Consider the following 15260-nt stretch of genomic DNA (forward strand, 5'->3'; position numbering starts at 1 on the left):
CCAAAGATTTTCTATTGGGTTCAGGTCTGGAGACTGGCTAGGCCACTCCAGGACCTTGAGATGCTTCTTACGGAGCCACTCCTTAGTTGCCCTGGCTGTGTGTTTCGGGTCGTTGTCATGCTGGAAGACCCAGCCACGACCCATCTTCAATGCTCTTACTGAGGGAAGGAGGTTGTTGGTCAAGATCTCGCGATACATGGCCCCATCCATCCTCCCTTCAATACGGTGCAGTCGTCCTGTCCCCTTTGCAGAAAAGCATCCCCAAAGAATGATGTTTCCACCTCCATGCTTCACGGTTGGGATGGTGTTCTTGGGGTTGTACTCATCCTTCTATTCCTCCAAACACGGCGAGTGGAGTTTAGAGCAAAAAGCTCTATTTTTGTCTCATCAGACCACATGACCTTCTCCCATTCCTCCTCTGGATCATCCAGATGGTCATTGGCAAACTTCAGACGGGCCTGGACATGCGCTGGCTTGAGCAGGGGGACCTTGCGTGCGCTGCAGGATTTTAATCCATGACGGCGTAGTGTGTTACTAATGGTTTTCTTTGAGACTGTGGTCCCAGCTCTCTTCAGGTCATTGACCAGGTCCTGCCGTGTAGTTCTGGGCTGATCCCTCACATTCCTCATGATCATTGATGCCCCACGAGGTGAGATCTTGCATGGAGCCCCAGACCGAGGGTGATTGACCGTCATCTTGAACTTCTTCCATTTTCTAATAATTGTGCCAACAGTTGTTGCCTTCTCACCAAGCTGCTTGGCTATTGTCCTGTAGCCCATCCCAGCCTTGTACAGGTCTACAATTTATCCCTGATGTCCTTACACAGCTCTCTGGTCTTGGCCATTGTGGAGAGGTTGGAGTCTGTTTGATTGAGTGTGTGGACAGGTGTCTTTTATACAGGTAACGAGTTCAAACAGGTGCAGTTAATACAGGTAATGAGTGGAGAACAGGAGGGCTTCTTAAAGAAAAACTAACAGGTCTGTGAGAGCCGGAATTCTTACTGGTTGGTAGGTGATCAAATACTTATGTCATGCAATAAAATGCAAATTAATTACTTAAAAATCATACAATGTGATTTTCTGGATTTTTGTTTTAGATTCCGTCTCTCACAGTTGAAGTGTACCTATGATAAAAATGACAGACCTCTACATGCTTTGTAAGTAGGAAAACCTGCAAAATCGGCAGTGTATCAAATACTTGTTCTCCCCACTGTATATATATATATTTTTTATCCCAGCCCCCGTCCCTGCAGGATACCTTTTGCCTTTTGGTAGGCCGTCATTGTAAATAAGAATTTGTTCTTAACTGGCTTGCCTAGTTAAATACATTTTTTTAAATGTTAAAATCACACACACACACACGTCATGGCTGCCCACCTGTTGACCTTCCCTGCATATCACACCTCTTCCTCTGTCCCGTTCACACCACTCTATACACATCAGACCTGCGTTTACACTGAGTGTGAATGTCAGCAGGGTTTGCACGTTTAGGTACTATTCTATTGGTCGCATTGCACCTGACAAGCTTATACTCAATTCTATTCATTCCATTTCTATGATCGAGATAGTCTTTCTTTGGCAATGGTAGAGCCAGCCGTCGTGCTCATAGTCAGGCCAGCCGTCGTGCTCATAGTCGAGCCAGCCGTCCTGCTCATAGTCGAGCCAGCCGTCGTGCTCATAGTCGAGCCAGCCGTCGTGCTCATAGTCGAGCCAGCCGTCGTGCTCATAGTCGAGCCAGCCGTCCTGCTCATAGTCGAGCCAGCCGTCCTGCTCATAGTCGAGCCAGCCGTCCTGCTCATAGTCGAGCCAGCCGTCCTGATCCCTGGGGTACTGACTGATCTATTCTCAGACAGCAAACAGGTGTAGACGCTCACACACCCAATTAGTAAATGTTTATTGTCTCCAGAAGCAGCGAGAGAGAGACAAAGGAAAAAGTGAGAGAGCGAAAGAGAGAATGAGAGACAGCGAGAAATAGAGGGCGCGAGAGAGAGCAATGCTGCCTCAGATTTACTTTGAGATGGTGACAGTTCAATCTGGCTGTGGGGCGGATTTAGACAGCATGGCTTGTAAGGTGTTCTAGCGGGTGCTCGGGTGGCGAGACGAGTCAACATCTCCGGTCAGTCGATACCACATTTGTCATTTTGTTTGGGTTGGGGGGGTGAAAGAGAAAGAAATAAGGCATCAGCTCCTTCAGCGTCGGGAGGGCCCGGCAATCGATCCGCCACGGCCACTGACGCGTAGCAGAATGGGAAAACAAAAGGTTGGAGCCACATCGCACTGATGGGTACCTTGTGATACCCTGTGATGTGTCAGGCCTCACTCCCTGTCTACTCTGCGTGGGTATCGACCATCAGTAATAACTAAACAGCATCAAAGTGCTGGGGCTGGAGTGGGTGACAACAATCTGTATGGTAAGAGTGCTTGTTTTCTTTCAAACACCGAGCACTTGATAGAGTCTGCCGAAAGTGCCAGAGGGGCATGGTTTGCATTTTTGGGACTATCCTGCTGGTTCCAGGAAAATGTCATCAATTCCACCTGGAGTATAAACAAAACAAAAAGGATGAGTCCAAAGAGCCCTCCTTCATATTTACAGTTGAACTACAAGTCCCATTTTACAGTTGAACTAAAAGTCCCACTAATACAACAACCCAGAGATCATAGAAGAGTGCCCTTGTTCAAAGAGTCAGCTTTCAGCAGCCAGCGACCATGTGGCTCGGAGACTATAAGCTAAACGCTGCTGTGCCTCTAGCTAGCACCTGCTGCCAGCCACACCCCCCCAGTGGCCACAAGGCCCTACCCTAAACAGGTTATATATAGAGTATTACTGGCTGGTCGGTCGCCGTGCAACCTAACCCTTTAGCCCGCATGGTTCCCCAGATGACTTTGAACTGGTCCCTGTCCAATGGGATGTGTTTGCTCATGTAAACTCCACTTCTGGGTCCCATTATGGTGAAGTGATTATGGTTCAATATTTGGAGAGGGGTTAGAAACAGGGTCAGAGAGATGTTGGATGTTCTGTGAGTTGTTGTTGCTAGTGTGCCAGTGCTAGGCATTCACAATTCAGAGGGAGTGAATGAGTAGGGAGGAGGACAGGGTAAACTAAGCCTGTTGCTAGCCTAGGTAAGGACTTGAAGACACTATTACTGTGTGATGCACATGCAGTAGTTATAAAATAACCCCAGGCAGTGATGGTGCAACTAAATGGTGCAATTTGGAGGTCAGGTCTGTTCAGAAAGACAGCTTTTGTTAATTCTAGGGGTGCAGTGAATGCCTAAGCTACTGATCCATACCGAAGCCTAATACAGTGAGGGAAAAAAGTATTTGATCCCCTGCTGATTTTGTACGTTTGCCCACTGACAAAGAAATTATCAGTCTGTAATTTTAATGGTAGGTTTATTTGAACAGTGAGAGACAGAATATCAACAAAAAAATCCAGAAAAACGCATGTCAAAAATTTTATAAATTTATTTGCATTTTAATGAGGGAAATAAGTATTTGACCCCTCTGCAAAACATGACTTAGTACTTGGTGGCAAAACCCTTGTTGGCAATCACAGAGGTCAGATGTTTCTTGTAGTTGGCCACCAGGTTTGCACACATCTCAGGAGAGATTTTGTCCCACTCCTCTTTGCAGATCTTCTTCAAGTCATTAAGGTTTCGAGACTGACGTTTGGCAACTCGAACCTTCAGCTCCCTCCACAGATTTTCTATGGGATTAAGGTCTGGAGACTGGCTAGGCCACTCCAGGACCTTAATGTGCTTTTTCTTGAGCCACTCCTTTGTTGCCTTGGCCGTGTGTTTTGGGTCATTGTCATGCTGGAATACCCATCCACGACCCATTTTCAATACCCTGGCTGAGGGAAGGAGGTTTTCACCCAAGATTTGACGGTACATGGCCCCGTCCATCGTCCCTTTGATGCGGTGAAGTTGTCCTGTCCCCTTAGCAGAAAAACACCCCCAAAGCATAATGTTTCCACCGCCATGTTTGACGGTGGGGATGGTTTCTTGGGGTCATAGGCAGCATTCCTCCTCCTCCAAACACGGCAAGTTGAGTTGATGCCAAAGAACTCCATTTTGGTCTCATCTGACCACAACATGTTCACCCAGTTGTCCTCTGAATCATTCAGATGTTCATCGGCAAACTTCAGACGGGCATGTATATGTGCTTTCTTGAGCAGGGGGACCTTGCGGGCGCTGCAGGATTTCAGTCCTTCACGGCGTAGTGTGTTACCAATTGTTTTCTTGGTGACTATGGTCCCAGCTGCCTTGAGATCATTGACAAGATCCTCCTGTGTAGTTCTGGGCTGATTCCTCACCATTCTCATGATCATTGCAACTCCACGAGGTGAGATCTTGCATGGAGCCCTAGGCCAAGGGAGTTTGACAGTTCTTTTGTGTTTCTTCCATTTGCGAATAATCGCACCAACTGTTGTCACCTTCTCACCAAGCTGCTTGGCAATGGTCTTGTAGCCCATTCCAGCCTTGTGTTGATCTACAATCTTGTCCCTGACATCCTTGGAGAGCTCTTTGGTCTTGGCCATGGTGGAGAATTTGGAATCTGATTGATTGATTGCTTCTGTGGACAGGTGTCTTTTATACAGGTAAGAAACTGAGATTAGGAGCACTCCCTTTAAGAGTGTGCTCCTAATCTCAGCTCGTTACCTGTATGAAAGACACCTGGGAGCCAGAAATCTTTCTGATTGAGAGGGGGTCAAATACTTATTTCCCTCATTAAAATGCAAATCAATTTATAACGTTTTTGACATGCGTTTTTCTGGATTTTTTTGTTGTTATTCTGTCTCTCACTGTTCAAATAAACCTACCATTAAAATTATAGACTGATCATTTCTTTGTCAGTGGGCAAACGTACAAAATCAGCAGGGGATCAAATACTTTTTTCCCTCACTGTATATTGACATATATTGATTGACCTTCATGACTTAAAGTAATGATGGACTATCGTTTCGCTTTGCTTATTTGAGCTGTTCTTGCCATAATATGGACTTGGTCTTTTACCAAATAGTGCTATCTTCTGTATACCACCCCTAGCTTGTCACAACACAACTGATTGGCTCAAATGCAATAAGGAAAGAAATTCCACAAATTAACAAGGCACACCTATTAATTTAAATACATTTCTAGTGACTACCTCATGAAGCTGGTTCAGAGAATGCCAAGAGTGTGCAAAGCTGTCATCAAGGCAAAGGGTGGCTACTTTGAGGAATCTCAAATAAAATATATTTTGATTTGTTTAACACTTTTTTGGTTACTACATGATTCCATGTGTTATTTCATAGTTTATGTCTTCATTATTATTCTACAATGTAGAAAATAGTAAAAATAAAGAAAAACACTTGAAATGAGTAGGTGTGTCCAAAGCTTTGACTGGTACTGTATGTAAATACAGTTTGAATTCCCCTGCATATATGTACATATATTATACATGAGTTTCCCGTATGTGATTAGGGTATGGTTAAGGAACTGTTCTGAGCTGGACGCTAAGCCAATCCCTCCCTTGTGACCTGGCCACACTCTGCCCAAGCGGTCCACCTGAAGAGGCTGCGGTCAACCCCATGAACTACACCCAAGGTCTCAACCCCATGAACTACACCCAAAGTCTCAACCCCATGTACTACACCCAAAGTCTCAACCCCATGAACTACACCCAAAGTCTCAACCCCATGAACTACACCCAAAGTCTCAACCCCATGAACTACACCCAAAGTCTCAACCCCATGAACTACACCCAAAGTCTCAACCCCATGAACTACACCCAAAGTCTCAACCCCATGAACTACACCCAAAGTCTCAACCCCATGAACTACACCCAAAGTCTCAACCCCATGAACTACACCCAAAGTCTCAACCCCATGAACTACACCCAAAGTCTCAACCCCATGAACTACACCCAAAGTCTCAACCCCATGAACTACACCCAAAGTCTCAACCCCATGAACTACACCCAAAGTCGGAGAAAAACGTGACATTCACTGCAAACTCAACTAAAATAATCAACATCCAAAACCAAAGGTGCAGATCTAAGCCAGTATCTAAAGGGTTTACATATACCTGTGCAGTAGGTATGATACCAGGTGGATAATATAGCCTGTCAGATCATATACTGGCCTCTAACTGGCAGTAGGTATGATACCAGGTGGATAATATAGCCTGTCAGATCATATACTGGCCTCTAACTGGCAGTAGGTATGGTACCAGGTGGATCATATAGCCTGTCAGATCATATACTGGCTCATTCATCCCCCTTCTCTTCCCTGTAACTATTCCCCAGGTTGTTGCTGTAAATAAGAATGTGTTCTCAGTCAACTTACCTGGTAAAATAAAATTAATACAATGGCCTCTAACTGGCAGTAGTGGTAGAGTAATGGCTCCCCCTGGGACCTGGAAGGCCCCAGTACAATGTTAATGATTTACAACCCCAGCCCTCCACAGTCCCAAGGTCAGCCTTGTTAACCTGCAGGCTCAGTCCTGTAAGACCAGAGCAGGGTTAAAGACTGTTCCTGGGTCCTCGGCTAGACCAGGGCCCGTATTCAAGAAGCGTCTCAGAGTAGGAGGGCTGATCTAGGATCAGGCCCTCCTCTCCATATAATCTTATTCATTATGATCTAAAAAACTGATCCGAGATCAGCACTCTTACTCTGAGACTGTGTGAATACGGGCCCATGGCGGTAAGGTCACTAACTCCAACTCCGAGATAGAGCAGAGCTGGGTAGCGCTCCCCTGACACAGCCTCCACAAGTCTTCGCTAGACAAAACACCAGTAATTGGATGAAAAAAAACAGGTGGGGAAAAAAGGACCCTGGAGCGAGTCGGCGATAGCAAATGCATAAAAATGTACTATTTCACTGATCTAATATTTCATTTAGGAGAGGGGGACAAACTGCTGGGTTGAAAAATGTCGACGACTCAATTTAAACTAATAAAGGGAATAAGAGGGAATTGGTTGTAGCTGTTCTAATACATCCCAATTAGGTAAGAAGGATGGGCGTCTTTGGTAATGGCGTTTAAATGATGATGCATAATTTGACATGGTGAAGGAGGCAGCCATCATGCATCGTTCCTCCACACAACCTAGTGGAGGGAGATTTACTATGGCACACTCCAACACGCCAGGCCTCATTTGCATTGACAGGTCTGATAGATAACCATTTTACAGTAGTACACGTATATGCACACATACACAGGCAAGTACACACACACACACTGCTGTGAGCTATACACTTCTCCTCTGAGACCGACAGTGAGGCTGCCTCCGGAGTCTGCTGCCGTGGCAACATGTGCTGGTGGACAAACACAGGGGCTATTTGAGAGTGATTGACAGGTCTCCATCTAGCCTGTCAGGATTAGAGCAAATCATCACAGAGAGAGAGAAATTTCATATAACTCTTTGGCTGTCATCTTAAATTGGGGTGAATTTTGAAGAAACATAACCAGTCTTTTGCGAGGTACAAACAGAACGTGACTTACGTTTGACCGTCAGGTCGGCGTAACTGGACACGCCCACGCCCTTGTCTGAGTGGACGATGCAGCGGTAGCGGCCCGAGTCTCCCTTGGTGGTGTTCTCCACGTCGAACGTGGCGATGTAGCGGCGGGAGTTCACCGGCTTGGTCTCTCTCATCGGGGCCTGTCTCCCTCCGATACCCTGGTAGGAAAATATACAGCAAACAAACCGGTCATGTAAATGTACATTACTAGTGTTGTGACACCCCCACATCCAAACTGGTTCCCCTCTGTGACAAATATTGTGTATCTCTGCAATGCCCTGGTTGGGAAATATACAGCGACACACGTTCATGTAAATATACATTAGGAATGATGTGTCAAAAACATCACCCATCCAAAATGGTTCCCCTCATTTGACGGATGACAAAATGTGTCTTCTGCAGTGACTCTTGTCAAACTTTGTTTATGAACTCAACACTGCCAGCATGGTGTCGACTAGAGTACAATAGATTGCACTGTAGATTGTAGTGATTTCAAATCTCCACACACGGCATACTGTAAACACTAGTGCTGAGGCCGAGTGAAGAGCGCCTGCGGGCTACGGGGTCTAACACCACCGCTGCCATTCTCCCTGTGCTAACCAGCAGGTTTCCATACAGCTGGTGTGTTTATGTATGGGAGAGGTGTACGAAGCTGCCTGGCAGGCAACGCTAGTCTAGTCCTACTGGGAAAAGGGGAACGCATCGTTGCAGACGGTCAGAGAGGTCAAACTGAACTGTTAACGGTCAAAGAATTCAGATGGGAGAGGAACACCAACAAAACAGAGCACTGGGTCTTCATGTGAAGAGGAGATATCCTCCTATTGTTTTCATGTGATGCATGAAACTGGAAGGGGGGGTCAAAAACAGCTTAGGGCAATGCCACAAGTGGTGTGTGTGTGTGTGTGCGCTCGTGTTCGTCTCCTGGTCTGTTTGGAGAGAGAGGGACAGAGGATCCTGTCAGCGAGAGCAGATCTGTTTGTTCTTCTCTTTGCACACACACAGCCCCGGCTCCCCCCACAGCTGTCACCACACACACACGGACCGCACACACACACGCCAGATTGGGGCCATTTGTTTTCAGGAATATTTCTTCATTAATGTCACCCGGGGGATTTCACTTAATGCTAGTGTTTCATCTCCTCCGTTAACGAGGATTAAAGGCGTTCGGTAAGAGGAACGACCAACTCACACAGGAGTCCGGTAACGGCAGTTCCATGTAGCCTTCATGTGACTGCAACATGGTGACACTTCGGATCGAAAAGGACCACAACTGGACTGTTCAACACTAGAACCTCCAAGACGGTCATTTTGACCATTTTCATCTCAATAAAAACCTTGAACCAACCTGTGCCTGACTTTTCCTAAATACTGTACGTGTATTTTAGCAGTACTTTTAGCAGTATAATTATCACAAGACAAACACGTTCTGAGCATTTCATCCTCAAATTTCCATGACAGTCAAAATGACCATATGCATATTTAACAGTAGACTAGCCGGGCCTCAAGGATTTCCAATAACCGCCAGTCTAATAAATCATTTTAAGCCAGGCCTCGTTGGACACCCCTTCGTGACCATGTCATTTGGTTGTGTTTATGATTGTAAGATTAGAATACAAAAAGTAAATATTTGAACAAAACATTTTCATTTGTTTATTTTACTGTAGGCTATAGCCCTATGTAAAAACTAAAAACCACTAAAACACAGAATTTCAAGAGTAAAATACATTTTATTTGTGGAGTGCCTTTGTTACAAACTGTGAAACAAAAACCATGTGCATTGGAAAGTAGTAAAAGCTTATTTTTTATAAAGACAAAACAAATCAAAATTATCCAAACCAACAAGACGCGCCGGTCAATGAAGAATATATCAGTAGCCTAAACATCATTATAAACTGGGTGGTTCAAGCCCTGAATTCTGATTGGCTGAAAGCCATGGTATATCAGACCGTATACCATGGGTATGACAAAACATTTAATTTTCCAGTTTTCCAGTATTTACGTTGGTAACCAGTTTACAATAGCAATAAGGTTAGTGATATATTGGCCATATACCACACCTCCTCGGGCCTAATTGCTTAAGTGCCAAGCATGCTTGTGAATAGTGAAAATCAGCTCAAAATAAATAATGGCATTATGATAAATATAAGTGTCGATATGACACCGGTCAAGAATAGTCTATTGTCAGTTATTGGACACATTTGTGGCCTCTCTCGTGCTTACAATATGGTGTGCGTCTTCACGCAGCAGTTGGATCCAATTTAGCAGTTATACCTTGTCCTAACGTTCACCAAAGATATTGGTCACCTTCACTTGCTTTCAACACCATGCACAAATAAGTCGCTTGCAGCTGAAACAGGCGTTGTAGGTTTTGTTGCAAGTGCATCTGCCCACCTGGCAGTTTCTCCTTGCCGGGAGCGGAGCACAATTAGGCTAGAGTGGAACCTTAGCTGCGGCCTTGGCTCTCACGTAGCCGGTGCGCCAGACTCATCATGAAGTCTGTCCTGCTCATGGTGTTGTTCATACACTACTTGAACAACATGTGTATGTTGATAGCAGCCAAGTCAAGCATGTTGTAGAACACAGCAACAGGCCAGCGGGGAGTTCCTCCTTTCACAGAGTCCAGCCGTGCCGTCCACACCGACCTATGGAATGGAACAGGTTAGGATTATATTCCCATAGGAAAAACAAACGTGTGATACAGAAGAGCATAATGCATTGCATAAGTTTATCTACGGCGATGCATAGTATGTAATGTTGACATACCTTTGTCTGGTTGTAGTGCGTAATAGTCGCCGGTTCTCTCTTTGTTGTGTCCCCGTTGATGAAGCATGGTGACATTTCTCCCCTTGCCAATGTAAGGTTCCACAAGCCTCATCACTACATTATCCGAGTATCGCTCACCCGCTGCCCGATACGGATCCTTTCCCAGATATGGAAAGTCGATCAGCATGAACCAGAATAATAATCAGCGATGTCATGATCCATTTTTCCTCTGTCATCTGAGTCACTTTCACTCAGATCTTGTAGCAACGCAATGCAGCATGTGCATCCATTCGTCTTGCTCTTGCCATTGTAAATGATGCACGCTCACACTACTCCAAGTAGGCCTAGAGTAGACTAATAAGACTGCATGGATTCAGTGGACTGATATCGGCATACACCGTTTTGAGATTAGAATTAGAATAGATGAATACAATAGAAAGGTCCGCCCTGTTCTTCATTCACAATTGGTGATTACATATACTGAACAAAAATATAAAAACGCAACGTGCAACAATTTCATCAAGTTTGCAGACGACACCTCTCCCTTGACGTCAACAAAACAAAGGAACTGATCGTGGACTTCAGAAAACAGCAGAGGGAGCATGCCCCTATCCACATTGACGGGACGGTGGAAAGCTTAAAGTTCCTCGGCGTACACATCACTGACGAACTGAAATGGTCCACCGATACAGACAGTGTGGTGAAGAAGACGCAACAGCGCCTCTTCAACCTCGGGAGGCTGAAGAAATTTGGCTTGGCCCCAAGACCCTCAGAAGCTTTTACAGATGCACAATTGAGAGCATCCTGTCGGGGTGTATCACCACCTGGTACGGCAACTGCACCGCACGCAACCACAGGGCTCTCCAGCGGGTGGTGCGGTCTGCACAACGCATGCCTGCCCTCCCGGACACCAACAGCACCCGATGTCACCAGGAAGGCCAAAAACATCAAAGACATCAACCACCCGAGCCACGGCCTGTTCATCCAGCTATCAGAGAGAGAGGGGAGGCCCACACAAGAAAAACATAGCATATTCCTGCTAAACATTACCTCTTAAAGAAAGGAAAGACTCCACTTCTGACATGTTCTGTGTGTGTATAAACTGTTAGACTCTAATATGTTCCTATCACTGAAGGCAATCAAATCATACAGGCAGCGCTGACCATCCCAGTTAGCAGCTGTGAGAGATCTTTCCACTAGTGCATTAAGATGTCTACACACCTGGCTTAGGAGCCCAATGACCCAAGATAGAATGCATCATGACAATTGACAGAAATATACATACTAACACTTTAGGGAAAGAGAAGTCAGACAGGTTTGCACCTACAGTTTGATTTTGTTTCATTTCTAATCGTTATGGATGGACTAACGTCCTAGTACTGTGTAATATAAGTCACAAACACTGAATATTTAGTTAGAAAGGATTGTATGCTGGTCTGTACATGTGTGTAACATTGTGAAGTGTTGTTACTACAGGGGTGTTGGAGCGGGTGTATTTGTTTTGGTGTAATTAATTAGGTAGAAAGATGGTCCTGTAGCTAATTGACCTTGGAATCTGTGATTTATTACCACAACTATTATGAAATCATGATTTTCAAGCGTGTTTGATGTCAGCATTAGTACATATTTTCTGCAAAAGTTGTCCCCCCCACTCTAGAGTTATAATACAAGCCTACTACTGCGAGTTTGCGCAGTTCCAACATAATCCAAAAGGATGGGAGCCTAAAATCCCAATCCTGCTATATTGCACCCAACTACAACTTTATTTCATGTAAAACATTAATTTATGGTTTAGGCTGCCACCATTAGGATTATTTTGGATCTGCACAGTACGTGCAGTATAACTAGCTCACATTAGTTAGCAGTAATGTGACCGACATCAACAATATGATTTTTTAAATATATTGGCAAACAATATTGGACATGGTTTATGAAAACATTGCAACAAAATTATACAAATACTTTTCAACAATTTGTCTTAATGGAAAATTACGATATAGTTGCACAGTAATTTGTACTTGCCGCCCCCCCAATCAAAATGTCTGGCCTGCCTGGAGCTCTGTAGGATATGGAAAAAGTGCCATTTGGTAAGCTCCATTCCTTTGTCAATGCACCCTGCGCTGGTTTTCAGTCTCTTCATTCTCTATTACATAATATTGTCACCCATTAGACCATTGTCAATTTAATCTAGTCTTTAGGCCACATCTATTATTATCATTATATGTGTGAAATTAGTTTCAATATAGTTTAGGTGTAGTTTGAATGGGCCAGCTGGGCAGGCAACTTGTCTAATAGTCAGGAAATACACAGTAGTCTTATTTTAATATTAACACTCTATGCACTTCAGGACCAATCAATACATTCTCTGATTGATTACAATTTGCATTTGAAATCCTGAGGTTTCTTATGACCTATTTTAACATAATAAATTCATTCATTTAGCAATGTATTACTTATTATGGACTATGTACACAACTGCGGTTATGGAACCGCCACCTGTCCCGGACCTGCTATTTTCAACTCTTGATGATCGGCTATGAAAAGCCAACTGAAAATTATTCATGATTATTATTTGACCATGCTTGTCACTTATGAACATTTTGAACATCTTGGCATAGTTCTGTTATAATCTCCACCCAGCACAGCCAGAAGAGGACTGGCCACCCCTCATAGCCTGGTTCCTCTCTAGGTTTCTTCCTAGGTTTTGGCCTTTCTAGGGAGTTTTTCCTAGCCACCGTGCTTCTACACCTGCATTGCTTGCTGTTTGGGGTTTTAGGCTGGGTGTTTGTACAGCACTTCGAGATATTAGCTGATGTACGAAGGGCTATATAAAATAAACTTGATTTGAATTGAAATATCAACTGTCAGAATGACCGTCATGGCCATTCTAGTAGTAATGGAATTCCGGCGTTCCGAGTGTTAAGGTCAAAATGGACTCACCTGTAACCAGAGGTTATGGCTGTCTTGTGGTCGACCGTTAACTGTGCACTGGAATGTGGCAGTCTGCCTGGCGTTGACCTCCACACCTTTGATATGGAGAAAGTGGGGGGTGCTCACTAAAAGAGAGGAAGAGAGAGAGAGAGATGTATACAATTACCAAAACCATATTAAGCATGCTAAATACAGTACTTGCATGTATTGTAGTCTCATCCACTTTCAGTTTAATTTCCTTTGAGACTAACGGTTTCATTCTTATTGAGATTAATGGGAATTTGTGGTGGTTGTTTTTCTCCCGAATTCCCCTTTTCTCAATTTCTCCAGTAAACTGAGCACGTATATGGAATCTGCCTCAACTCATACTAATACGGCCAATTATCTTTCAATCCTACCAAAAACAAATCACATTTATTCTCCATTGGCGTTGGCCTAACCTTGGTCTGATCTCTTGAGCCACGCGGGGGAGAAATCTGCCGAGATTCAATCACAAAATGGATCCTTACACTTTTTCTTTTTACCTTCTTCCCAGGAGGAGTGTCGGGGACAGCGTTTTCAATTAGGATATTACAGAGGTGAAAGGTCAGGAGGCAAGCTGTGGGGAAATATTTTAGCCGGGGAAAGTATAAACCTTTCGACTCCAGAGTTCAAGGATATTGGAAGAAAGTTTTCACCAACGCAGCAATAACAGGGATAAAGCAAAAAGGGGAGGAGGGGAGGAAAAGGGGTTAGGGGTCAGGTTGCAAATCAAAACGGAGCCATAAACTATTTTTTCTGGCCCCTGTTCAGTTTTCAGAGCTCCCTGCATTTTGGCCACTATCAAAAACACACACTTCTATGTAAACTTGTTGATATGGTGCGTGCGTATGGTGGGTTGTCTCCTTACTCCTTAATAGTTTGCCAGTTGAACTAACAACACATCTGACTTGGCTGGGGAATCTGGGTCAATCTGAATACATAATGGTAGGTGGGATCACTACCTCACTAACGCACGGATGAAAGTCCATGCTAATGAAATTATGGAAATTCGTTTTTAATTAGTTCCCCCTTGTCTGTGTTCGAGGCACGCGGGCCGTGGTGGGCGACGACCTTGATTCTGATATCTGAGACGAGGTACACTAGAGTGCGCGCCATGGAACTGTGCGGTAGGCAATTAAAACAACTCTTGTGAAGTAACGCGGTGGCCCTGATATCTCCCAGCTCAGCACTCCCCCAGTCTTTGGAGTTGAGGGCTAATGGTATTGCCTTGCTTCACCTGGAAAATAAATGTGGACAGAGGCCAAACTTTAAAGAGCCTCTTTGTTGACACTTAATCTGTCGAGAGCCGTTGGAAAGTCACACACGAGTCTAGGCTAGTGACGTTGTTAGGAAAACGACTAAACAGAACTGAAATGTGACGAAGGAAAATGTGAGTGGTTCATGCGTGTTTATACCTTTAGTCAACATAATGTGTGTGCTGTACTACGCACTTGCAATCATCCCACATTCTTTGTGGAGTGGTGTTCCTCTGTGCCTGGCTAAATGGCAAAGCAGATTTGTCCGTTCAATCCGAGGCAATTAGCCTAGCTTCCTCATGGAATTTCACAAATCTGGGGGAGGACTGTGGAACCGGAGTGTTTCCTGGAGAGGAGGGCAAGGACACAAGAAGCTCGCCACCATCTAGTCCTTTTGCCTTTGATTCAAAGGACATATTTAATATGACGGCTTGTGTAGTATATTCTAGCTTCGTTCGTGTCACAGGACTGTAAATATGTTGCCCAGGAATATACTGTATATTGAGTTTGCTATATAGCACAGACATGGGTCGGTAGGTGACAGCAATAACATGTGAGAAGAGGGAGATGGGGGTGCCTGAAGAGTGACAACCCAGTGGTAGTGGGTGACTTATGAGACACGAAAGGGACGGGTGCTACATAGCACATTCATTGTGTGTGGGGGGGGGGGGGAGACTTACTGCACTGGTGGCCTTGCAGTGTTACGTCCTTGATGGCTAGTAGACCTCTTTGTCCTGTGCTCACCGCCTCAAAGACAATCTGCAGAGGGGAGGAAAGAAGAGAAAGAGA

The 15260-nt window shown here is 44.7% G+C and overlaps 1 protein-coding gene across 10 annotated transcripts in view; it reads right to left on the minus strand.

Annotated features, from left to right (window-relative positions):
• Positions 1 to 15260, minus strand: part of LOC139531751 (receptor-type tyrosine-protein phosphatase mu-like) — a 307488-nt gene that overhangs the window by 198369 nt on the left and 93859 nt on the right. For all 10 annotated transcript variants that reach the window (XM_071328521.1, XM_071328518.1, XM_071328517.1 and 7 more), the window contains exons 4-6: positions 15152 to 15230; positions 13204 to 13319; positions 7484 to 7658 (exon numbers count right to left, since the gene is read on the minus strand). In XM_071328521.1, coding sequence (XP_071184622.1) covers positions 7484 to 7658; positions 13204 to 13319; positions 15152 to 15230 — 370 coding nt within the window. The remainder of the gene's footprint in view (positions 1 to 7483; positions 7659 to 13203; positions 13320 to 15151; positions 15231 to 15260) is intronic.

This window comes from Salvelinus alpinus, chromosome 10 (genome assembly GCF_045679555.1).
Source record: "Salvelinus alpinus chromosome 10, SLU_Salpinus.1, whole genome shotgun sequence".
In the NCBI taxonomy this organism is placed as follows: Eukaryota; Metazoa; Chordata; class Actinopteri; order Salmoniformes; family Salmonidae; genus Salvelinus; species Salvelinus alpinus.